General features: G+C 48.9%; 1 protein-coding gene across 1 annotated transcript; it reads left to right on the top strand.

Annotated features, from left to right (window-relative positions):
- Positions 1–1691: 1691 nt before the first annotated feature.
- Positions 1692–24056, top strand: LOC310697376 (radial spoke head protein 3 homolog B-like). The gene is made up of 9 exons (XM_083483981.1): positions 1692–1883; positions 5068–5155; positions 6111–6252; positions 8098–8243; positions 9431–9634; positions 13354–13516; positions 16556–16642; positions 18755–19152; positions 23796–24056. The coding sequence occupies exons 1-8, from the start codon at positions 1750–1752 to the stop codon at positions 19129–19131; spliced, it is 1341 nt and encodes a 446-aa protein (XP_083340107.1). The 5' UTR covers positions 1692–1749; the 3' UTR covers positions 19132–19152; positions 23796–24056.
- The last annotated feature ends 225 nt before the right edge of the window (positions 24057–24281 follow it).

Here is a 24281-nt window from a genome sequence, read left to right as displayed (position 1 = left end):
GAGGAGCAGTGGCGCCGGAAGTGGCAGGAGACACCAGGTCCAGCGACAGACGCAGAGACGGACATGGACGTTTGCGGGGAGGACCTTGGTTTCGAGCACGGCGGCACCGAGATGGAGGCGGAGGAGACCACCGTTGACGAACGCGGGGAGGAAGACTCGGAGGTCTTCAGTTGGCGGCCAGCAACGGGGAGCGAACTGTATCCGACATTCACTCCCGTGATGACGGAGCACCCACCAACCACCCTTGAAAGCGGGGAGGGGGGAAGGGGAGGCTTCGAGGGGGGGATGGATGTCAGGGGTTCAGGAGCAGAGACGCAGAGAAGGGAGGAGACAGAGAGCGAGGGGGAGGAATACGAAGGAAGGATGAGTGGGGATGACGACCCGAGATCACCGAGCCTGTCTAGCGAGTCCGAGGATTCCCAGAAGGGAGCGCCAGCAGCCAGAGCAAGGGGGGAGAGCAGGGGGACACCCCAGGAAGAAGGGTCCAGAGAGGGATCAGAAAGCAGCAGTTGGAGATCGGGACCCACGTTCCCAGCCGGGAGCAGCGGGGAGAAAGGGGACCAGATATCGGGCTCCGGAGACTTTCAGAAAGAGGGAGGGCATGAGTCAGGAGTAGTCACGCCCACCTCGGGGAGCGAGGAAACGATCAAGAGGAAAGTGGAGAGTTGGGCGCGCGCGCCAAGTTCAAATGTAACGGAAGCTGGCGCAGCCAGCAGCCCAGAGAGTGAACCGAGTCCCAAAGCCCGCCGCAAGGAGGCGGAAGGGTCAGGGGGGTCCGCGTCAGAAGAGAGTAGGAAAGGAGAGACCCAGGGGGGCAGGAGGACCCAGAGACGGAAGGAAAGGCGCAGGAGGTGGAGCAAGGCTAGGGTATTAAGCTGGTGCGCTAGAGGCGGAGACTCAGACGGGTCTTCGTCGTTCTGACCTAGAAGAAGTAGGGCTGCACGTTGCAGTTTGGAAATGGAACCTGTAATCCAATAAAGACTCTTTGAAACTGAACGCTGGCTGACTTGGTCCTATGTGAGCTGGGACTGGGCGGCAGCCCTGACAAATAATAATAATAATAATAATTTATTAAATTTACATACCGCCCTCCACCCGACAAACACAGGCCGGTTTGCAGCATAAAAAGCACAAACATGTGTTGCACCCTATTAAAAAACGACAACGAAAGTAACACAAAATCCCTGCGCCTCCATTTTGTAGCCGTCGCCAGTTGGTGTGTAGACAATGGGCCAAGAGCCTGACTCCAACTGGGGCCATTGAGTTTCCCATTTGTTTTCCTTTGAGACCCATAGCCCCAGATATTTATTATTATTATTATTATTATTATTATTATTATTATTATTATTATTATTATTATTATTATTAATACTCTGCCCTCCCCAGCCAGAGCCGGGCTCAGGGTGGCTAACAACAGTAAAAATTACAGTAAAAACATAATAGGGAAAAAAACCCCAATTTAAAATACAGGTTAAAATGCAATTTAAAATGCAGCCTCATTTTAAAAGTAGCCCATAATTCAAGTTCCCTTTCGTGAACTCCAAGGTCTCTGGTCATAGTTATGCTCCCTTGGACGGATGTCAACGAAGGCAGCTCCCGGCTGGGTCAGGTGGCAGGGCTCAGTTTACCTTGGCGACAGTTGCCAGGGTACGGAGTCCGTGTCGCCCGGCGACGGTTGCCAAGGAGACTCTCTCGGCGCTGCTGCTCCCAGCCCAGGCCTCTTGGAGCCAGAGGCTGCTGCGAGACGCCATGGCCTCCACGTCGGTGATTATCAGCCGGGACGGCACGGCGGCAGGACCCTCTGCCACCTATTCGTACTGCAACCGTCCCAGGCCGTTGCCGGGCAGGCAGAAGTACCGGACCTCCATAGATGCCAATGAGACGTGAGTACTTTTAGGCTCCCAGGCTGGACCGGGGAAGGAAGGGCCCGACCCGAAAGAGTCCAACCGACATCCGTGATAGACTGCAGCAATATGCTCCCTGTGGGGCATCCCTTGCACTCAGCCCAGAAGCAGAATGCCGGCTGAGGCCTTGCCAGCGCATAATAATAATAATAATAATAATAATAATAATAATAATAATAAATTATTTATACCCCACCTGCCAACCTAGCAGTTCGAAAGCACGTCAAGTGCAAGTAGATAAATAGGTACCACTCCGGCGGGAAGGTAAACGGCGTTTCCGTGCGCTGCTCTGGTTCACCAGAAGCGGCTTAGTCCTGCTGGCCACATGACCCGGAAGCTGTACGCCGGCTCCTTCGGCCAATAAAGCGAGATGAGCGCCGCAACCCCAGAGTCGGCCATGACTGGACCTAATGGTCAGGGGTCCTTTACCTTTACCTCACCCATCTGGCTGGGTTTCCCCAGCCACGCTGTGTGGCTTCCAACAGAATATTAAAATACAATACAGTGGTACCTCGGGTTACAGGCGCTTCAGGTTACAGACTCCACTAAGCCAGAAATATTACCTCGGGTTCAGAACTTTGCTTCAGGATGAGAACAGAAATCGCGCAGCGGCAGCAGGAGGCCCCATTAGCTAAAGTGGTGCTTCAGGTTAAGAACATTTTCAGGTTAAGAACGGACCTCCAGAACGAATTAAGTTCTTAACCCGAGATACCACTGTAATCTATTAAACATTAAAAGCTTCCCTAAACAGGGCTGGCTTCCAATGTCTTCTAAAAGTTTGGTAGTTGTTTTTCTCTTTGACATCTGCTGGGAGGGCGTTCCACAGGGCGGGCGCCACCACCGAGAAGGCCCTCTGCCTGGTTCCCTGTAACTTGGCTTTTTGCAGCGAGGGAACCGCCAGAAGGCTGGGCCTCAGTGTCCGGGCAGAACAGAGCTGATAAACAGCTGCCGTGGACACAGAATTAACCTGCGCCTCCATGGACAGCTGTGAGTCCAGAATGACTCCCAGGCTGCGCACCTGGTCCTTCAGGGGCATAGTTACCCCAATTCAGGACCAGGGAGTCCTCCACACCTGCCCGCCTCCTGTCCCCCCCAAACAGTACTTCCATCTTGTCAGGATTCAATCTCAATCTGTTAGCCGCCATCCATCCTCCAACTGCATCCAGGTGTCCGCGAAGTTCAAGGTGCCCCTGTTGGGGTTTAAAGCCTTTAACAACCTGGGACTGGCTTACCTATGAGATCACCAGGCAGAGGGCCTTCTCGGTGGTGGCACCTGCCCTGTGGAACGCCCTCCCATCAGATGTCAAGGAAATAAACAACGATATCTGACTTTTAGAAGACATCCGAAGGCAGCCCTGTTGAGGGAAGTTGTTAATGTTTGATGTTTTATCGTGTTTTTAATATTCTGTTGGGAGCCGCCCAGAGTGGCTGGGGAAAGCCAGCCAGATGGGCGGGGTTTAAATAATAAATTATTATTATTATTATTACTATTACTACTAGATTCTTATGCTGGTTCTACAGGCCTTTCAGCCAAGATGGGCGATGCTTGGTCGCAGAGGACAGCATATCAGAAACGGAATAATAATAATAATAATAATAATAATAATAATAATAATAATAATTGCACATGAACTGAAAAATAGCCAGAGGAAGCAAACAACACAGACCCATGTTTGCAAGAGCCTGGTGTAGCGTCACTGCTTATGTAAATATTTCAGACAACCCAAACACTCCCAATATATGGATTTGTTACCTGTTTGCTTTTGCTTTTGGTCGCTTTTAAATGTTCCGTTTTTGTTAGAAAACGGAATTGTTTTATTTTGTTTGTTTCTGATGCTTTTCAGTTGGGAATGGTCTTGATATTGTAATGTTTTTTTCTCCCCCCCCCCCTCTCTCTCTTTCTGGATAATTTTTATATATGCTGTGAAATTTAAGAAAGCGCTGGAAAGAAAGAAAGAGGCGCAAAGAACAAACTTGCTGCTGTTGTTAGTTTGGCTGTTGTTTTTAAGTGTGTGCGGCTGCCCAGTTGGTTTGCAAAGGAATCATGGAATGGTAGAGTTGGAATGGGGACACCCAAAGGTCCTCTAGCCCAACCCGCTGCAACGCAGGGATCTCAGCTAAAGTATCCATGGCAGATGGCCAGCCGACCTCAGCTTAAAAGTAGAGTGTTTTTAAAAATTAAAAAAATTAAATCTTCTTCTCCTTCTACAAAATAAATACAAATCCTGTAATGGGTATGAGTTACTCGTGCGTAAACTGCCGCCTCTCTAGGCTTAATTGCCTTGGTTAAACCGTTCTGACTGTGCAGCCCATCTCCGCGTGGCTGTCTCAGTCGCTAGCAGAATCTGTCTGTGGGCGTTTTTTAAACCTCTTCCGGCATAGAAGCTGTCTGACTCCCAAACGCCTCCTTCTCTCACTGTGCGGGAGTCTTCTGCGCAGGGAGGGCGTGGGTAGTGGAGGACCTGGGCTCTCCTCACTGATGTCCAGAGAAGAATCCCAGAGCTCTCCCTCCGCCTCCCCCATATCCCGGGTGTTGCACTGATTTCCTTCCCCCTCTACTGAGCTGCTTCTCCCCCTGGTGCTGGGTCCTTCGCCCGCAGAATCTGGGAGCCTTCCCTTCGCCTCTCGCTCTGATGTCAGTTCCCTGACAAATCCAATGTGTGATTTTTCTCTTCTTGCAGAGTTAGAACCAAACGATTCCCAGTTCATTTTAAAACCACGCAAAAACAGTAATAAGAACGTTCTCTGCGTTAGCTCTCAAACTACGCCATTCTCATTTTCGCTGGGAGTTGAACACAAAAGCACAATTTCATGTCCCTTTTTGCTCACATTTTTAAAGAACACATTTGTTTCAGGGAAGAAATATCATGGCACCTGTATTATTATTATTATTATTATTATTATTATTATTATTATTATTGCTATAAATAGGCCCGGAACTCTGTAAGAATTTTTGTCACAAAATCCCCCTGGGCACAAATACCTCTGACAGGTTTGCAAACTTGCAAATTAAGGAGAGCTTATTTATTCTCACATCTCCGGCAGCCTTGCAGATTTAGAAGCAGGAATGGGGACAGTTACACCCTGTTCTCTTACGCTTCATTGCTAATTTATGCTAAGTGCTGTTTTCAAATCCTGTCCCTCTTCATGTTTTTTCTTCCAGGGAAGAGGAGCCCTATCAATATGCCAACCTCATGTATGAGAGGCGAGTCGTTCGGGGCAACACCTATGCTCTTCACATCTTACCATGGGTGAGTTTTCCTTCTCCCGTAAACTTTGACATATCTATGTATCTATTTCGACTGCACATTCCAGGCAAAAGGAACAATGTGCAGTTAACCAGTGGAACTAGCTGCTGCAAGATGAAAGGCTTGGGCATGAACTTTGCCCAGGAGGAGAGGTCTAGTGATGGATATTGCTGTCATGTTCAGACTCCCCACCAGCACATCTGACCAAGCCACTGGGCTAGGGGGGTTTTGGGATCCGGACATGGGTGGCACTGTTGTCTAAACCACTGAGCCTCTTGGGCTTGCCGATCAGAAGGTCGGTGGTTCGAATCCCCACAACGGGTGTGTTATGTACTGAGGTTCTCACCCTGGGCCAGCAGCGGGATACTGTAGATAGTTATGCAAATGAAGGATCGAAAGTGACGTTCAGTGATTGGATAGTTTTAGAAAGTTGCTACAGTAACGTTGTACTGGAGCTCTATATAAGCAGGCTGACTGAGCCCTTCAGTTCAGTTCTGTTCTGGCCTCTGAATAAGCAAGAGCTGTTTGAAGAATCGCTGTGTCGTCTGATATGTTCACCCACAACTTAACAGGGTGAGCTCCCGTCGCTCGGTCCCTGCTCCTGCCAACCTAGCAGTTCATAAGCACACCAGAGCAAGTAGATAAATAGGTACTACTGCAGCGGGATGGTAAACGGCGTTTCTGTGCGCTGTGGTTTCCGTCACTGTGTCCCGTTGCGCCAGAAGTGGTTTAGTCCTGCTGGCCACATGACCCAGAAAGCTGTCTGTGGACAAACACCGGCTCCCTCGGCCTGAAAGCGAGATGAGTGCCGCAACCCCATAGTCACCTTTGACTGGACTCAACCGCCCAGGGGTCCTTTACCTGAGTTGCTGTGGGTTATAGGGCAGTGTTGAAATCTAATAAATAAGATTAAGGACACTGCATGAACTGCTTTCTTTCTGTCCATCCCCTCCGCCAGAGCAGTGAACCCGATCCTCTGGAACTTCAACGTCAGCGGGAAGCCCAGCGTAAAGCGTTGGCCCGGAGGAGAGCTAGGGATCAGCTTCAGACGAGAACCCCGGAACCTGTAGAAGGCAGGAGGCATGTCGACGTTCAGACAGGTAAGGCACCAGGCGGAGAAGGAGGGCGAAATGCTTATCTCAGGAATACTGGGGAATGGCAAAATAGAAAGATTGGTCTAAAATTATGATCTTAGCTGGTATGCTTGTTATTGCATCAGGGTGGAAAGGAAACGATAAATGGACAATGGAAAAATGGAATGACTATGTTATTGAATATACCGTATTTTTTGCTCTATAAGACTCACTTTTTCCCTCCTAAAAAGTAAGGGGAAATGTGTGTTCGTCTTATGGAGTGAACTGTGCAGCTATCCCAGAAGCCAGAACAGCAAGAGGGATTGCTGCTTTCACTGCGCAGCGATCCCTCTTGCTGTTCTGGCTTCTGAGATTCAGAATATTTTTTTTCTTGTTTTCCTCCTCCAAAAACTAGGTGTGTCTTGTGGTCTGGTGCGTCTTATAGAGCGAAAAATACGGTATACAATCTGACGTATTTGAACAGGTATTGACGGAAGATACATGGGAAAACAAATGTAAAAAGATTTTGAATGAATGGACAAGCTATAGGAATTGGAGGGACACGGGTGGCGCTGTGGTCTAAACCACAGAGCCTAGGACTTGCCGATCAGAAGGTCGGCGGTTCGAATCACCACGACGGGGTGAGCTCCCGTTGCTGGGTCCCTGATCCTGCCAACCTAGCAGTTTGAAAGCACCTCAAAGTGCAAGTAGATAAATAGGTACCGCTCCGGCGGGAAGGTAAATGGTGTTTCCATGCGCTGCTCTGGTTCGCCAGAAGCGGCTTAGTCCTGCTGGCCACATGACCCGGAAGCTGCACGCCGGCTCCCTCGGCCAGTAAAGCGAGATGAGCGCCGCAGCCCCAGAGTCGGTCACGACTGGACCTAATGGTCAGGGGTCCCTTTACCTTTACCTTAGGTAATTTGTAAATTTTCCCCACTCCTCACTAAAGCTCCTCTCTTCCTTGTTTCTTATTTTCCCAGTCATTTTTGCCATTTCGCCGTACTCCAGCATCCTCATCAGTCATTCATCTCTGGTCGGGACTTTATTTTCTTTCCATCTCTGGGCCAGTAGTATCCATGCTGCTGTCGTCGCACGCATGAATAGTCATTTCTGCTCCTTTGGTATCTCTGCACCTAAAATTCCTAGTAAAAAAGCTTCTGTTTTTTCCACAAACATTGCCGTATTTTAAACATTTTTTTCCCAACTCATTATAAATCATTTCCCAGAATGCTTTTGTTATCTTGCACATCCTTCCCAACCTTAAATTCAGCCCTCCGCGTTAGTTTGTGATTCATATTGTGGTGAGGTTCTCTCTCTCTCTCTCTCTCTCTCTCTCTCTCTCTCTCTCTCGTGTGTGTGTGGGGGGGGCATGTTAGTTTTTACAATGCCCAAGTCCCTTCTAATCCCCAAGTTTAAAAAAATCTAATGGAAGATTCCATTGTTGAACTAGCCAAGCAGGTTTCCTTGTGCGTAGGGCTGGGAGATATACCGTATTTTTTGCTCTATAAGACTCACTTTTCCCCTCCTAAAAAGTAAGGGGAAATGTGTGATCGTCTTATGGAGCGAATGCAGGCTGCGCAGCTATCCCAGAAGCCAGAACAGCAAGAGGGATTGCTGCTTTCATTGCGCAGCGATCCCTCTTGCTGTTCTGGCTTCTGGGATTCAGATAATTTTTTCCCTTGTTTTTCTCCTCCAAAAAATAAGTGCGTCTTGTGGTCTGGTGCGTCTTATAGAGCGAAAAATACCTTCAAAGGCAGCCCCACGCAGAGCTCCCATTTCCATCCTGATTATCCTCCGTGCCAGAGTTTTGCATCGGAGTCAGGAGAGCTGCAAAACTTCCCCTACACAAGAGCATCCCAAATGCCGTTTCAGAACTGTACCTGGAAGAGCTTGCGGACCGTATCATCGAAGTGGACATGGAATGCCAAACGGACGCGTTTCTGGACCGGCCGGCAACGCCTCTGTTCATCCCCGCGAAGACCGGCAGAGATGTGGCCACCCAGATCTGGGAAGGAGATGTACGTTAGAACCATAGAACCGTAGAGTCGGCAGGGACCCCCCAGCGGTCACTTAGACCAACCCCCTCTGAGCCAAGCCTGGCAAGTGTGTTTCAGGCTTCCAGAACTCCGGTCTAGGCTGGACTTTGGACCTTGCCAGATTTCCTGGGGGGTTGGAACTGGACTGTGATCAATGCCGCGTCCAATGCTTCTAGGGGCGCAGGTAGTGCTTTGGTCTAAACCATGGGTAGGCAAATTAAGTCCCGGGGGCCGGATCCGGCCCAATCGCCTTCTCAATCTTGACCATGGATGGTCCGGGAATCAGCATGTTTTTACATGAGTACAATGTGTCCTTTTGGTTGGACTGTGTTCTGGAAGCTACCAGTATGAGTTTGACCAAACTGCGGGAGGCAGTGGAAGACAGGAGGGCCTGGCGTGCTCTGGTCCAGGGGGTCATGAAGAGTCGGACACGACTAAGTGACTAAACAACAACAATGTGTCCTTTTATTTAAAATGCATCTCTGGGTTATTTGTGGGGCCTGCCTGGTGTTTTTACATGAGTAGAATGTGTGCTTTTATTTAAAGTGCATCTCTGGGTTATTTGTGGGGCATAAGAATTCATCCATTCCCCCCCCCCCAAAAAATATAGTCCAGCCCCCCACAATGTCTGAGGGACAGTGGACCAGCCCCCTACTGAAAAAGTTTGCTGACCCCTGGTCTAAAGCACTGAGCCTCTTGGGCTTGCCGATCGGAAGGTTGGCGGTTCGAATCCCCATGATGGGGTGAGCTACAGCATGGTACTCTTATTGTTCCATTTCTTCTATGAACCACTTTCTATACAGCATCTCAAAACGATTTCACAACAAAAACTTGTATTTCAAAAACTGCACATATAAAGACAGTTAAAACCATTGTATAAGGGGAGCGTGTGGCGCTGTGGTCTAAACCACTGAACGTCTTGGGCTTGCCGATCAGAAGGTCGGCGGTTCGAATCCCAACGACGGGGTGAGCTCCCATTGCTCGGTCCCAGCTCCTGCCAACCTAGCAGTTCGAAAGCACACCAGCGCAAGTAGATAAATAGATACAGCTGTGGCGGGAAGTTTGTCTTGATGTGCAGATTTACGCTTTAAAGAAAACCATTTCTCAAGACGTTCCCCTAGGTCAGCCCACCTCTGATTTCTCCTCTTTGTTTCAACCCCCCCCCCCAGCTTTTCGATTTTGATATCGAAGTGAGGCCGATGCTGGAGGTCTTGGTCGGCAAGACCATCGAGCAAGCGTTGCTGGAAGTCATGGAGGAGGAGGAACTCGCTGACCTGCGGGCGCATCAGTACGCGTACCACGAGCTGCGCCGTGCGGAACTCGCTGAGGTCCAGAGACTTGAGGAGCAAGAGCGGCGGCACAGAGAGGAAAAGGTACAGAGTCCGGCACTGCTAGCTGGGCGGGGAGGGGAAAGAAGCAGCGGTTTTCAACCCGTGTGCCGTGGCACCCTGGGGTGCCTTGAATAATGGTGTTGTAAACAAAAATTGCCCTTTTCCCTTATGGGGTATCCAAGTGCCCATATAGAGTCCATACATAGGTTCCCTATTGGTCAGATACATCATACATACATCACAGAAACGGCGGTCTTAAAACAGAAATTTGATTGTTTTTCTCCAGTCGTTGTTTATCTCCTGTCTGGCAGGTTACTTGATTGGATTGCCTGGGTAGCCTGGCCAGTCTTTTGTAGTGATAAATATTTAGTTCCTGGGTCATGTCACAGGCTCACACCCTGTTCAAACACAGACATACCCTTAAGACAGGATTTGTGAAGGAAAAGACATGGGGGAGGCTTTTCCACTTCGACCTTGCAGAGAAAACATTTGGTCCGTTTGGGACAGTTTGGGAATCAAAATGGTTCCAGGTCGGTCTTCCTGTGCTGATCTATGTACGTGCTTGGTTGGTACACTTATGAACATTTAACATACCGTATTTTTCGCTCTATAAGACGCACCAGACCACAAGACGCACCTAGTTTTTGGAGGAGGAAAACAAGAAAAAAAATATTCTGAATCTCAGAAGCCAGAACAGCAAGAGGGATCGCTGCGCAGCGAAAGCAGCAATCCCTCTTGCTGCTCTGGCTTCTGGGATAGCTGCGCAGCCTGCATTCACTCCGTAAGACGCACACACATTTCCCCTTACTTTTTAGGAGGGAAAAAGTGAGTCTTACACAATCACAATGTGATCACAATGGTCAGGGATGCCGTGGGCAACCCTGGCCTCTGTCCCTCTTTCCTTCCCTCCCTCCTCTGACGCCCTCTGGCGTCTCTGCCTCCCAAAGGCTTGCACGGCTGTTTGTTGCAGCAACCCTGGCTGCAAGCTCCCCGTGTGAATGGTGCCTCTGGGGCTGGCCTGGGGGCGCTGGGTGCCAGGAGCTGAGGTGGCCTCGGAGTAGGCAAGCAATTGGGCGAGGGAGCGCAGTCTGCCAGCCCTTGCTGTTGGGAATGGGCAGGCAAGTTCCAGGCCCCAGTGGGGCAGTGTGAGGAGGCACCTATCTTTGAGGCGAGGGGGGCGGCTCAGAGACCAGGGGCAGCAGAAGCGACTGCCCAGAGGACTCCCCAGGAGAGGGGCAAGTAGGCTGAGGGAGGGGGTTCAAAAAGGGGTGAGGGGCTGCCAGCTCTGCAGGCAAGGGGGGGCCTAACTGGGAGCCAGTGCGGTGTAGTGGTTAAGAACGGTAGATTCGTAATCTGGGGAACCGGGTTCGCGTCTCTGCTCCTCCACCTGCAGCTGCTGGGTGACCTTGGGCCAGTCACACTTCTCTGAAGTCTCTGAGCCCCACTCACCTCACAGAGTGTTTGTTGTGGGGGAGGAAGGGAAAGGAGAATGTTAGCCGCTTTGAGACTCCTTCGGGTAGTGATAAAGCAGGATATCAAATCCAAACTCCTGAGCCCCACAGGGGGGCCACAGACAACACTGGCGTCCACAGACAACACTCTGATGCCCTCTGGCATCTCTGCCCTCTGGCGTCTCTGCCTCCCCAAGGCTTGCACAGCTGTTTGTTGCAGCAGCCCTGGCTGCAAGTTCCCCAGGCGAATGGTGCCTCTGGGGCTGGCTAGGGGGCGCTGGGTGCCAGGAGCTAAGACGGCCTTGGAGTAAGCAAGCAAGCGGGCGAGGGAGCCCAGTCCGCCAGCCCTTGATGTTGGGGATAGGCGACATGTCTGTGGGGCAGTGCGAGGTGGTGTTTCTCTTTGGGGGGCAGCTCAGAGACCAGGGGCGGCAGCAGCGGCTGCCCAAAGGACTCCCCAGGAGAGGGGCAAGGAGGCTGAGGAGGGAGGGTGTTCAAAAAGGGGTGAGGGGCTGCCAGCTCTGCAGGCAAGGGGGGGGGGCTAACTGGTCTCCTGAGCGCCACAGGGGTGCCACAGAAAGAAAGTTCAAGGGAGCCATGGACTCAAAAAGGTTGAAAACCTCTGAGCTAAAGTATTGGGGTGGGGGATTTCCAGTCAAGGAAAGAAGGTGACTGTCACATCAGTTTCTGAAGGGATTACAGTGGTGCCCCGCAAGACGAATGCCTCGCAAGACGGAAAACTCGCTAGACGAAAGAGTTTTCCGTTTTGGAGGTGCTTCACAAAACGAATCTCCTATGGGCTTGCTTCGCAAGACGACAATGTCTTGCGAGTTCCTGGTGGTTTTTTCCCCTCCCCTCCCCCCTTTTTCTAAGCCGCTTATCAGCTGATCCGATCAGCAGATAAGCCGCTAAAAGCCTCTAAAAGCCGCTAATAGCGCTAATCCGCTAATCCGTCAATGGGCTTGCTTCGCAAGACGAAAAAAACCGCTAGACGAAGAGAATCACAGAACGGGTTCTTTTCCTCTTGCGAGGCACCACTGTAATTTGCCTTGCGAAGCTGGAGAGAGAAGGTTGTGCCATTTGAGTTTCCCATGCAGTTCGATGAGGCCCTATGCCACGGAAGGTAATGGGGCCCTTTATATGTCCAGCTGTCCTTTGTCAACAACAAATTGCCACTGGTTTTTTTGTGCTGAATGTATGCTATATGGTAATTTATGGACCTAATAGGTATCTCAAGCATTTGCCCATGTTGCCGTGCAACCAGTCCATGCAGAATGTAGGCACCCTATATATAGAAAGGAGCAAACCAGGGATATTTTAGGGAGCAGGCTAGTAGGCGGGGCCCATGACTTACACCAGGCATAGGCAAGCTCGACCCTCCAGATGTTTTGGGACTACAACACCCATCATCCCTAGCTAGCAGGACCAGTGGTCGGGGATAATGGGAATTGTAGCCCCAAAACATCTGGAAGCCGAGTTTGCTTATGCCTGACTTACACAGAACGGATTCTTTTCGTCTTGCGAGGCACCACTGTACATGGGCTCCCTGTGGTGTTTCCAAGCCCAATTCAAATTTTTTACGAGATCACCTGACGCTACATGTGTTCATGCAACAGCAAGAACAATTTTATTATTTATCTGACTGGGTTGCCCCAGACACTCTAGGCGGCTTCCAACAAAATATTAAAACACAGAAAACTTCCCTGAACATAGGGGAGATAGGTTTCTGGGTGGGAGTTGATCACGGTGTGGATTTGCCAAGCGTGCCTTCCTCTTAGCACGTTTCTCCCTTGTGTCCTGAGTTCGAGTGTCTTCAAAGCCCATGACACCTTTGGTAAAGGCTGTTCTCCAATTGGAGCGCTCGCAGGCCAGTGCTTCCCAGTTGTCAGTGTTTATACTACCGTGGTGCCTTGGAAGTCAAACGGAATCCATTCCGGAAGTCCGCCCGACTTCCAAAACATTCATAAACCGAGGTGCGGCTTCCGATTGGCTGCAGGAAGCTCCTGCAGCCAATCGGAAGCCGCGGAAGCCATGTTGGACGTTTGGGTTCCAAAGAACATTCACAAACCGGAACAGTCACTCCTGAGTTTGCGGCGTCCGGGAGCCAAAACGTTCAACTCGCAAGGCATCCAGGATTCAAGGTTTGACTGTACGTACATTTTTTAAAGATTTGCCTTGAGAGAGTCTTTACATCTCATCGGTTGAGCATCAGCTACCGGGTCTGATTCAAAGTCTGCTGCAATGGCTTGGGAAACAGACCCAAAACAAAACCCAGAAGTTCCACACCGGTTGTTTTCGTCTCCCCGGCAGGAGCGTCGCAAAAAGCAGCAGCTACAAGTCCTTCAGAAGGAGAAAGAGACCTCGGAGAAGATTGCAGCTCGGGCTTTTGCTCAACGCTACCTGTCGGACCTTATTCCTTCCGTCTTCGGCAGCCTTCGGGAGAGTGGATACTTCTACGACCCAGTGGAGAGAGGTGTGTGGCTTGCTGTGTGTTGGGATGGCGGCGGGGGCTCTCATTTTGATTTCAGGCTCCCCAAGTGTTAAGTTGTGGGCGAACATATCAGACGACACAGCGATTCTTCAAACAGCTCTTGTTTATTCACAGGCCAGGACAGAACTGAGCTGAAGGACTCAGCCGGCCTGTTTATATAGAGCTCCAGTACAACGTTACTGTAACAACTTTCTAAAACTATCCAATCACTGAACGTCACTTTCGATCCCTTATTTGCATAACTATCTACAGTGTCCCCCTGCTGGCCCAGGGTGAAAACTTCAGTACATAACACCGAGAAAGGCATCTGTGTTGCCAAATGCAAGGTGGTTCTTTTAGATGAGATTCAGAGGCAATACAAAAACAAGCGAGTGAGAAGATTTTATTCTAAACAACAAGCAATACAGTGGTACCTCTGGTTACGTACTTAATTCATTCTGGAGGTCTGTTCTTAGCCTGAAACTGTTCTTGACCTGAAGCACCACTTTAGCTAATGGGGCCTCCCCGCTGCCGCCGCGTGATTTCTGTTCTCGTCCTGAAGCAAAGTTCTTAATCTGAGTTACTATTTCTGGGTTAGCGGAGTCTGTAACCTGAATCGTATGTAACCTGAAGCGTATGTAACCCAAGGTACCACTGTATATACATTACCAGCTAGGCTAGTGACTGGGAGCGGCTGACAAGACCACATAACACTGGTCTTGAAGACCCACGTTGGCTCCCAGTACGTTTCCGAGCACAATTCAAAGTGTTGGTGCTGACCTTGAAAGCCCTAAATGGCCTTGGACCAGTAGACCTGAAGGAGTGTCTCCACCCCCATCGTTCAGCTCGGACACTGAGGTCCAGTGCCACAAGTCTTCTGCTTGTTCCCTTACTGCGAGAAGCGAAGTTACAGGGAACCAGGCAGAGGGCCTTCTCGGTAGTGGCGCCCGTCCTGTGGAACGCCCTCCCATCAGATGTCAAGGAAATAAACAACTATCTGACTTTCTGAAGACATCTGAGAGCATCCCTGTTTAGGGGAGTTTTTAAAGTCTGAGGATATTAGGGAAAGCCATGTACCACTGGACACGCTTAGATGTTGTTGTTTTTTGCAATTTAGTGGCATGCAAATTCTGTTAAGTAAATGGAATAAACACAAGAATGCCTTTAATAGGAGGAATGTGCCTGGGAATGCCCAATAATGTTCATGCATGCCTTTTAAAAAACATGTCGATGATGAAAACTTAAGAAACACAGGGAACCAGAATGGATAGATTTGGCTGTCCTCAGTAAAGGCTACCATTGCCCAGGAAAGTTTCGACGAGAACAGGAAACCCTTATACAGTGGTGCCTCGCAAGACGAATATAATCCGTTCTGTGATTCTCTTTGTCTAGCGGTTTTTTCGTCTTGCGAAGCAAGCCCATTGACGGATTAGCGGATTAGCGCTATTAGCGGCTTTTAGAGGCTTATCTGCTGATCAGATCATCTGATAAGTGGCTTAGCGGCTTAGAAAAAGGGGGGGAAAGGGAAAAAAAAACAGCAGGAACTCGCAAGACATTGTCGTCTTGCGAAGCAAGCCCATAGGAAATTCGTTTTGCGAAGCACCTCCAAAACGGAAAACCCTTTCGTCTAGCGGGTTTTCCGTCTTGCGAGGCATTCGTCTTGCGGGGCACCACTGTAAGTACTTCCTATTAAGGAGAGTCCATGGCTCGTGGATCAGTTGCAGCGGGCCTCCAGATCGTAGAATCAAAGAACTGTAGAGTTTGAAGGGACCCCAAGGGTCATCAACCCTCTGAAATGCAGGGATCTTTTGCCCAACCTGGGGCTCGAACCCACAACTCTGAGATTAAGAGTCTCATGCTCTAACAACTGAGCTATCCCAGATGTTGCTGCAGAGGGGAACACAACCGGTTTGCCCGCTGCTGGGACGCCACAACAATTACTTACTAGTTATCTCCTGCTTGGACTACTGCTATGCGCTCTAGGTGGGGCTACCTTTGAAGGTGACCCGGAAACTGCAACTAATCCAGAATGCGGCAGCTAGACTGGGGACTAGGAGTGGCTGCCGAGACCACATGACACCGGTCTTGAAAGACCTACATTGGCTCCCAGTACGTTTCCAAGCACAATTCAAAGTGTTGGTGCTGACCTTTAAAGCCCTAAACGGCCTCGGTCCAGTATACCTGAAGGAGCGTCTCCACCCCCATCGTCCAGCCTGGATGTTGAGGTCCAGCTCCGAGGGCCTTCTGGCGGTTCCATCTCTGTGAGAAGTGAGGTTACAGGGAACCAGGCAGAGGGCCTTCTCAGTGGTGGTGCCCGCCCTGTGGAACGCCCTCCCATCAGATGTCAAAGAGATAAACAACTACCTGACATTCAGAAGACATCTGAAGGCAAAGTTTTTAATGTGTGATATTTTAATGTATTTTTAATCTTTTGTTGGTAGCCGCCCAGAGTGGCTGTGGAAACCCAGCCGGATGGGCGGGGTACAAATAATAAATTGTTGTTGTTGTGGCGGTGGTTAGAATGTAAGGTGAGAGGCAGAGGGTATCAAATTTTGGTGTCACACAGGGAACCAGGTAAAGGACCCCTGGACGGTTAAATCCAGCCAAAGGCGACTATAGGGTTGCGGCGCTCATCTCGCTTTCAGGCTGAGGGAGCTGGCGTTTGCCCGCAGTCAGCTTTCCAGATCATGTGGCCAGCAGGACTAAACCGCTTCTGGCACAAGGGGACACTGTGACGGAAACCAGAGCGCACAGAAACGCTGTTTACCTCCCCACCAGAATGGTACCTATTTATCTACTTGCACTGGTGTTCTTTCGAACTGCTAGATTGGCAGGAGCTGGGACAGAGCAACAGGAGCTCACCCCGTCACGGGGATTTGAACCACCAGTCTTTTTAATTGGCAAGCTTTTAATTGCCCTTGTTGCACCACAGAGTGGGTGAGCTCTTTCTGCTTCCAGCCTCAGCTGCTCTACCAAACAACAACCTTCCAATATTTCTCCATTCGGGTAATAATTTTTAAAATCTCTCCTTGTATTTCGCAGACATCGAGACAGGCTTCTTCCCGGGGATGATGTCGGAGATAGAAGAGATCATGGAAAACCGGGTTCTGGGCAGAACAATAGCCGACAGTAAGTTAAATTATCCGGGGGTGGGGTTTTCCCCCATGTGCAAATAAGGTTCGGTGGCTGTTGTTTTCTTACAAAATGACAATGCAAAATTATATATTTTTCTAAATAAAAACAAAACTCCTCCGTTCGTTCTCTGTCAACTGCAGCCACCGCCAGAAAGCGGCTCCCTCAGCTGCAAGTTGGGGGGCTCCTTGCAAATTACGGGGGGGGGACCCGCAAATTATCTCCTAAAAGTTTTTTTTATTTTACCAACCAACAGTTTTAACAAACCAATTTTATTACACAAAACGTACAGTATTCATTTCGATCTGTTGTCGCGGGGCTCCTAAAAGGTGTTGTCAGAGCTGCTTCCAGATCCTAGCTCACAGAGGATCGCGCTAGCCAGCGGTCACTTGTAAAAGTCTTTTATTGAGTTACAGTTTCCATTCTCAAGCTGCTGCGCGCAGCTCTACGTCTTAAGGGTTAGACCGGCGAAGCTCCGTCTGAGTCTCCGCCCCCTGTACACCAACTTAATACCCTAGCCTTACTCCACCTTTTCCGCCTGACCGTTCTTCTCTGGGTCCCTCTGCCCCCCGTGGTCTCTTCCTTCCTGGACTCTTCTGACGCTGACCCCCCGGACCCTCCTGTCTCCTTGCGTCGGGCTTTAGGACCTGGCTCCCTTTCCGGGCTGCTTACTGCGCCACCTTCCTGTGCATTTGAACTTGGCGCGCGCGCCCAACCTTCCACTTTCCGTCTGACCGTTTCTTCGCTCCCCGATGGAGGTGTGGCCACTCCTGACTCGTGCCCTCCCTCCTGTTGTGAGCTGCCAGCGCTTGATACCTGACACCCTTCCTCTCCCCTGCTCTCTGTTGGTGACGCTGGTCCCGATTTCCAACTGCTCCCCTCTGAGCCCCCTCTGGCCCTTTCTTCCTGGGGTGTCCCCCTAGGCTCCCCCCCTTGCCCTGGCCACTGGTGCTCCTTTCTGTGAATCTTCTGATTCACTGGAAAGACTCGGAGATCTCGGGTCGTCGTCATCACTCATCTTTTCTTCTGCCTCCTCCCCCTCGCTCTCTGTTTCCTCCCTTGCCCTTGCCTCTGCTCCTGAACCCCTGACAGGTGTGGTGCCCTTAGTCTACGCGGCTGGTTTGGTTAAACCAGCCACGATTGCTGATCTGTGCCTGATTCCTGCGCCGAAATCAACTACCATAACTGGCTTGGGCCTATTAATTCCTGAGCATTTAGGAGGATACAGCGGACGCTCGGGTCGCGAACGTGATCCGTGCGTGATGCACATTCGCAACCCGCAGAGTTCGCAGCCCGCAGCGGCGTGTCTGCGCATGCGCGGGTTGCGATTCGGCACCTCTGTGCATGCGCAAAGCATGATTTAGTGCTTCTGCGCATGTGTGACCGCCAAAACCCGGAAGTAACCCGTTCCAGTACTTCCGGGTTTCGGCGGTCCGTAACTTGAAAAAACACAACCTAAAGCGTCTGTAACCTGAGGTATGGTATGACTGTATTACCATTTACAATTTCATCATCATCAATCTTTATTACGGTCCAGAGACCCAACAAATCATTACAAAGCAATACACAATCCAGACAGCCTACCTCCAGGTTAAACAAGCATTTTGTTCAGAATATAGGGACCATTGGTTCTTGCGACCACCGATAAAAACTTGGCCACTGCTAATGTTCTAGCATTTGTCCGGTCTTCCAATAGGAACCTGACATAGCGAGCCTCTGATTTTCCCGGGAAAGGTACCAGCAAGGGTAGTATCAGTCCCAATGTTTAAGAGAGGCCACCCAAATGTACCCTCCAATTATAGGCCAATTAGCCTGCTTTCAATAATTGGGAAGCTGTATGCCCGATTCCTCAGCAGTAAATTGACAACCTTTCTAAATGAACATAATATACTATCTGAAGCCCAGGCAGAACCATTCAACATCAGACCACTGTCTAATGCTGTCCTTCCTAGCCGAGAAGTATACCAGGCCTCTACAGGGTAAACTCTTCGTGGCCTCCATGGATCTGAAATCAGCGTTTGACTCCATCCCCAGATCCCAGCTATGGTCCAAATTAAATCTGATTTTGCAGGATTTACAATTTCTAACGCGAAACAACTTTCCTTGCAGACTTAATCCGAGACATGATGGAAATGAGGCTGGACTGTTACGAGAAAGGAGTGTTGCCGGTCCGGCCGGAGGTCATTCTGCCCCCCGACCCGGAAGACGCCATGGTTCCCTCCATGGAATTATTGTTGGGCGCGAGCCTGGATTCACAGGGAATCATGGAACAGATGGAATCCCTTGGCCAACAGGACGGCTTGGATCAGCCAGATGTTTACGGCCAGTTGGAAGCCTTGGATAAGATGGAAGCTCCTGCCCAATCCGAAGCCACGGAACAGCCACCGATTTCAGATCAGCCGGAAGCCCCAGATCAGCCGGAATCCGCTCCAGATCAGGACAAAACAGCGGAAGAGCCAGAAGTCAAGGAGCCAGAACCACAGTGATGGGATTACTAAATGAATCAGGTAGGGCAGGTGTGAATTAGTTCTTCAATCCCCAAAAGAATTATTATTACAGTGGTGCCTCGCAAGACGAAAAGAATCCGTTCTGTGAGTCTCTTCGTCTAGCGGTTTTTCGTCTTGTGAAGCAAGCCCATTGACGGATTAGCGCTATTAGCGGCTTTTAGTGGCTTATCTGCTGATCGGATCAGCTGATAAGCGGCTTAACAGCTTAGAAAAGGGGGGAAGGGGAAAAAACCCCGCAGGAACTCGCAAGACATTGTCGTCTTGCGAAGCAAGCCCATAGGAAATTCGTTTTGCGAAGCACCTCCAAAACGGAAAACTCTTTCGTCTAGCGAGTTTTCCGTCTTGCAAGGCATTCGTCTTGCGGGGCACCACTGTATTATTATTATTATTATTATTATTATTATTATTATTATTATATCCCACCTTTCCCCAGACTGAAATTTAAGGCAGTTAGCAGATATTATTATTGTTGCAAAAGTTGGGTGCCACCTCCGCTCGCTGCAAAAGTGGGGGATCAATGGGAGTCCCCAGCAAATTCATGGGACGCTTGTGGCGCTGTGGCTTAAGCCACAGAGCCTAGGACTTGCCGATCAGAAGGTCGGCGGTTTGAATCCCCGCGACGGGGTGAGCTCCCGTTGCTCAGTCCCTGCTCCTGCCCACCTAGCAGTTCAAAAGCAAGTCAAAGTGCAAGTAGATAAATAGGTACCGCTCCGGCGGGAAGGTAAACGACGTTTCCGTGCGCTGCTCTGGTTCGCCAGAAGCGGCTCAGTCCTGCTGGCCACATGACCCGGAAGCTGTACGCCGGCTCCCTCAGCCAATAAAGCGAGATGAGCGCCGCAACCCCAGAGTCGGTCACAACTGGAGCTAATGGTCAGGGGTCCCCTTTACCTTTTACCAGCAAATTTCATGGAGCCAGCAACCTTTCCAAATTCCAATTGCTGGAAGCCACAGGAGCTGGTTTTGTGTTCGAATCGCGCTCGCTGGTTTCCCACAGGCATCTGGTCAGCCGCTGTGAGAAGAGGATGACGGCCTAGATGGGGCCATTGGCCCTGATCCAGCAAGACCCTTTTTTACATTCTTAGGTTTGCCTCTTCCCTTCCAACCCCTTTCCCTTTTGTAAGAACTGCCTTCGTAAAAACCGCTTGGGGAGTCTTCTTTTTTCCGTTTTTGCCGGCGGGCAGAGTAAAATAAGAATAATAATATTTCAAATAAAATAAAATTGAATGTGGTTCAAGGGATACCATTATTGTTAGCAAGGGGGGAACCTCCCCCCTTTGCTGATATTTATTGTCAGGGTCGGATTTAGATTTGATCAGTGGCGTAGCGTGGGTTGTCAGCACCCGGGGCAAGGCAAGTAATTTGCGCCTCCTAAACCGTGGATTTGCGCCCCCTAACCCGTGGATTTGCGCCCCTAACCCTAACCCCCAGATGTTGCGCCCGGTGCTGCTAGCCCCCTCTGTACCCCCCACGCTACGCCACTGGATTTGATGAGGCCCTAAGCTTCTGAAGGTCATAGCTGTCAACCTTCCCTTTTTTGCGGGAAATTCCCTTATTCCAGCGTCGTTTCCCACTGCTTCCTGCTGCTATCCCGGATTGTTAGATATCCCGTGGACTGTCCTCGGGACAGGTGAGGCTGCTGATCCCTTATTTTCGAGGCTGCTGATCCCTTATTTACAAATCTGAAAGTTGACAGCTATTCTGAAGGTAATGGGGGCCCTTTATATGTCCAGCTGTCCCTTGTCAACAACAAATTGCCGCTGTTTTTTGTGTTGAATATATGCTATACAGTGGTACCTCGGGTTACATACGCTTCAGGTTACATACGCTTCAGGTTACACACTCCGCTAACCCAGAAATAGTGCTTCAGGTTAAGAACTTTGCTTCAGGATAAGAACAGAAATCGGGCTCTGGCGGCACAGCGGCAGCAGGAGGCCCCATTAGCTAAAGTGGTGCTTCAGGTTAAGAACAGATTCAGGTTAAGAACGGACCTCCGGAACAAATTAAGTACTTAACCTGAGGTACCACTGTATGTCATTTATGGACCTCATAGGTACAGTGGTACCTTGCAAGACGAATGCCTCGCAAGACAAAAAACTCGCTAGACGAAAGGGTTTTTTGTTTTTTGAGCTGCTTCGCAAGACGAATTTCCCTATGGGCTTGCTTCGCAAGACGGAAATGTCTTGCAAGTTTGTTTCCATTTTCTTAACACCGTTAATACAGTTGCGACTTGACTTCGAGGAGCAACTCATAGAACGCGGTGTGGTAGCCTTTTTTGAGGTTTTTAAAGACTTTGGTGATTTTTGAAGCTTTTCCAAACTTTGCCGACACTGTGCTTCGCAAGACGAAAACAATCGCAAGACGACAAAACTCGCGGAACGAATTAATTTCGTCTTGCGAGGCACCACTGTATCTCAAGCCATTTGCCCATGTTTCCATGCAACCAGTCCATGCAGAATGTAGGCACCTTATATATAGAAAGGAGCAAACCAGTGATATTTTAGGGAGCAGGCTAGCAGGATGATTTGCATCCTGGGAGCCTACACAACACAAAACACTGTTGCTGTATGTAGGCTTTATTTATTTATTTATTTATTTATTTATTGCTGAATTGCAACTCATTACCAAACTTAAAACCATGGAGAGACCTGGTCTGAACAAAGACATTGGATTCTTATCTCATTATACATAACTAAGCCATTTCTCACCTTCTCACCCCTTGCCTTTTCCTGTAAGACCTATTACAGTCGTTAAGAGTCGTCAACAGGCTCATCTCAGCTACCTGCCAATCTCCCATTCCCACCACCCTTCTGAGTAATACCCCTCCCCACCTTCTCACTATATAGAAGGATCTGGCAACTTCTGTTTCAGTGTATCTGAAGAAGTGTGCATGCACACGAAAGCTCATACCAAGAACTAACTTAGTTGGTCTTAGAGGTGCTACTGGAAGGAATTTTTTTATGTAGGCTTTATAGTATTTGTTTTTTTATCTTATATTTTGAAAATGTACATCCAGTTTTTTCCCCCTTTAAATTTTTTGGGGCCCCCAAGAGAGTGGAGCCCTATAAGCTTGTTTAGCTTATACGTAAACCGGCATTGTTTATTGTGCGTTCTCCCCGCAAGATGGCAGCATCGCCATTGGGATGTTAACGAAACCAAAAGCATCATAGCAAGCCTTCCTGTCTAGCCTGTGGGCTGAGATGCGAGTGAGTTGCAGTGATTTCAGTTCTCCTCCTCTGGAATCGGTTTCAGTTTAGACCAGGGGTCAGCAAACTTTTGCAGCAGGGGGCCGGTCCACGGTCTCTCAGACCTTTTTTTGGGGGGGGGGCAGACTACAGTGGTACCTCTGGTTACGTACTTAATTCGTTCCGGAGGTCCGTTCTTAAGCTGAAACTATTCTTAAGCTGAAGCACCACTTTAGCTAATGGGGCCTCCTGCTGCCGCCGCACAATTTCCGTTCTCATCCTGAAGCAAAGTTCTTAACCCGAGGTACTATTTCTGGGTTAGGGGAGTCTGTAACCTGAAGCGTATGTAACCTGAAGCGTATGTAACCCGAGGTACCACTGTATATGGCGGGGGAATGAACGAATTCCTATGCCCCACAAATAACCCAGAGATGCATTTTAAATAAAAGGACACATTCTACTCATGTAAAAACACGCTGATTCCCAGACCGTCCGTGGGTCGGATTTAGAAGGCGATTGGGCCGCATCCTGCCCCCAGGCCTTAGGTTGCCTACCCCTGGCTTAGGTAGAGAGCTTGGGAAAACCCCCCTTTTAAGAAGAACTGGTTCCAGTTCAACATGTCTGCAAAGGAACTAATTCCAGTTCATGTCTGATTCACGTTCGGCCACCGCCGAATTTACATATAAACTAAACAAGCTATAGTTTAGGGCCCCACTCTCTTGGGAGCCCTCCAAATTTTTTTTAAAAAAATACAACTGGATGTACATTTCCAAAATATAAAAAACAAATAAAATTTATTAATTATTACTCTCCCTTCTTCCTTTTTTTAAAAAAAATACATTTTTATTGATTTTTTAACATATCAGTTCCAACAGTCTCACAACATATCTTCACATCTTATACAATATTTTTGACTTCCGTCAACACCTCTGATGATTTTCCGTTCTTTATCACTTATTCTGCATTTCTTAATTTCCTATTACTGTACATTTAATTATCCTTAACTAATAATTCTTTTCATAGTCTTTCAAGTAATCCACCTTACAAAACTTTTTGCAGTCCTACAGGTATATTCTGTTCATCACAATTGCTTTTCAAATAGCTCATATATTTCCTCCAGTCTTCTAAGAATCTCTGGTCCCGCAGATTTCGAATCCTTCCTGTTAATTTATCTAATTCTGCCTAGTCCATCAGCTTCATCCTCCATTCTTCTTTCGTCGGCAGTTCTTCTTACTTCCATCTTTGTGCCAATAATATTCTTGCTGCTGTCATTGCATATGAAAACAACTTTTCTATTAATATCCTTAATATCCTTATTATTCTCCCTCCTTCCATGACCCTCTGCCATCTTGCCCTCTCGATTTTAGGCTGGTGTGCTGCTTTCACTTCGGTAAAAGTGATAAAACTCGTGCCGGCCATAAGAACTACATTTTATTTTATTTTTTGCCGTTCTCTTTCCAGGGATTCCAGGACGTCGCAGCAACGCGTTTGTGCCAACTGACAAAATGCTGGATTTAATTGGTCCTGGTGAAAGCAATAAATGGAAAGCTGCGGTTTTTCAAAAATACGTGCGAGGTCTATGCTCTTATTAGCCCCCCCAAAAAAACTCGGCGCTAAGAAACATCACACTAGTTTTCAACGAATTCCCCTTCTTTTTAAATTTTTGCATGTTCCCATTAATTGTTTGCAACTTAAATGTGCCTAAATAAATCCCAGACGGCATCTGGTAGAAGTTTGTTGTTATTTAAGTTCTGTTGAAGTCAGCGAGATACAATTTAGCCAGAGCTAAACTGTTGAGTGGGTTCGATTTCACTGGGACTAGAAGTGGTAACAAAGTTCTGCCAGATCTGTGTGTTGACGTTTAGAAAGTTTTTAGCAACCTTTGCATTGTTTAACCATAGTTATTTGCCTTATAACCATAGTATCTGCCTTAGTTGACCAGAAAAT

The sequence above is a fragment of the Podarcis liolepis genome (assembly GCF_965112155.1).
Source record: "Podarcis liolepis genome assembly, chromosome: 18".
In the NCBI taxonomy this organism is placed as follows: domain Eukaryota; kingdom Metazoa; phylum Chordata; class Lepidosauria; order Squamata; family Lacertidae; genus Podarcis; species Podarcis liolepis.
The sequence above is the reverse complement of the archived record's forward strand: the minus strand, read 5'-3'. Positions and strand labels throughout refer to the sequence as shown.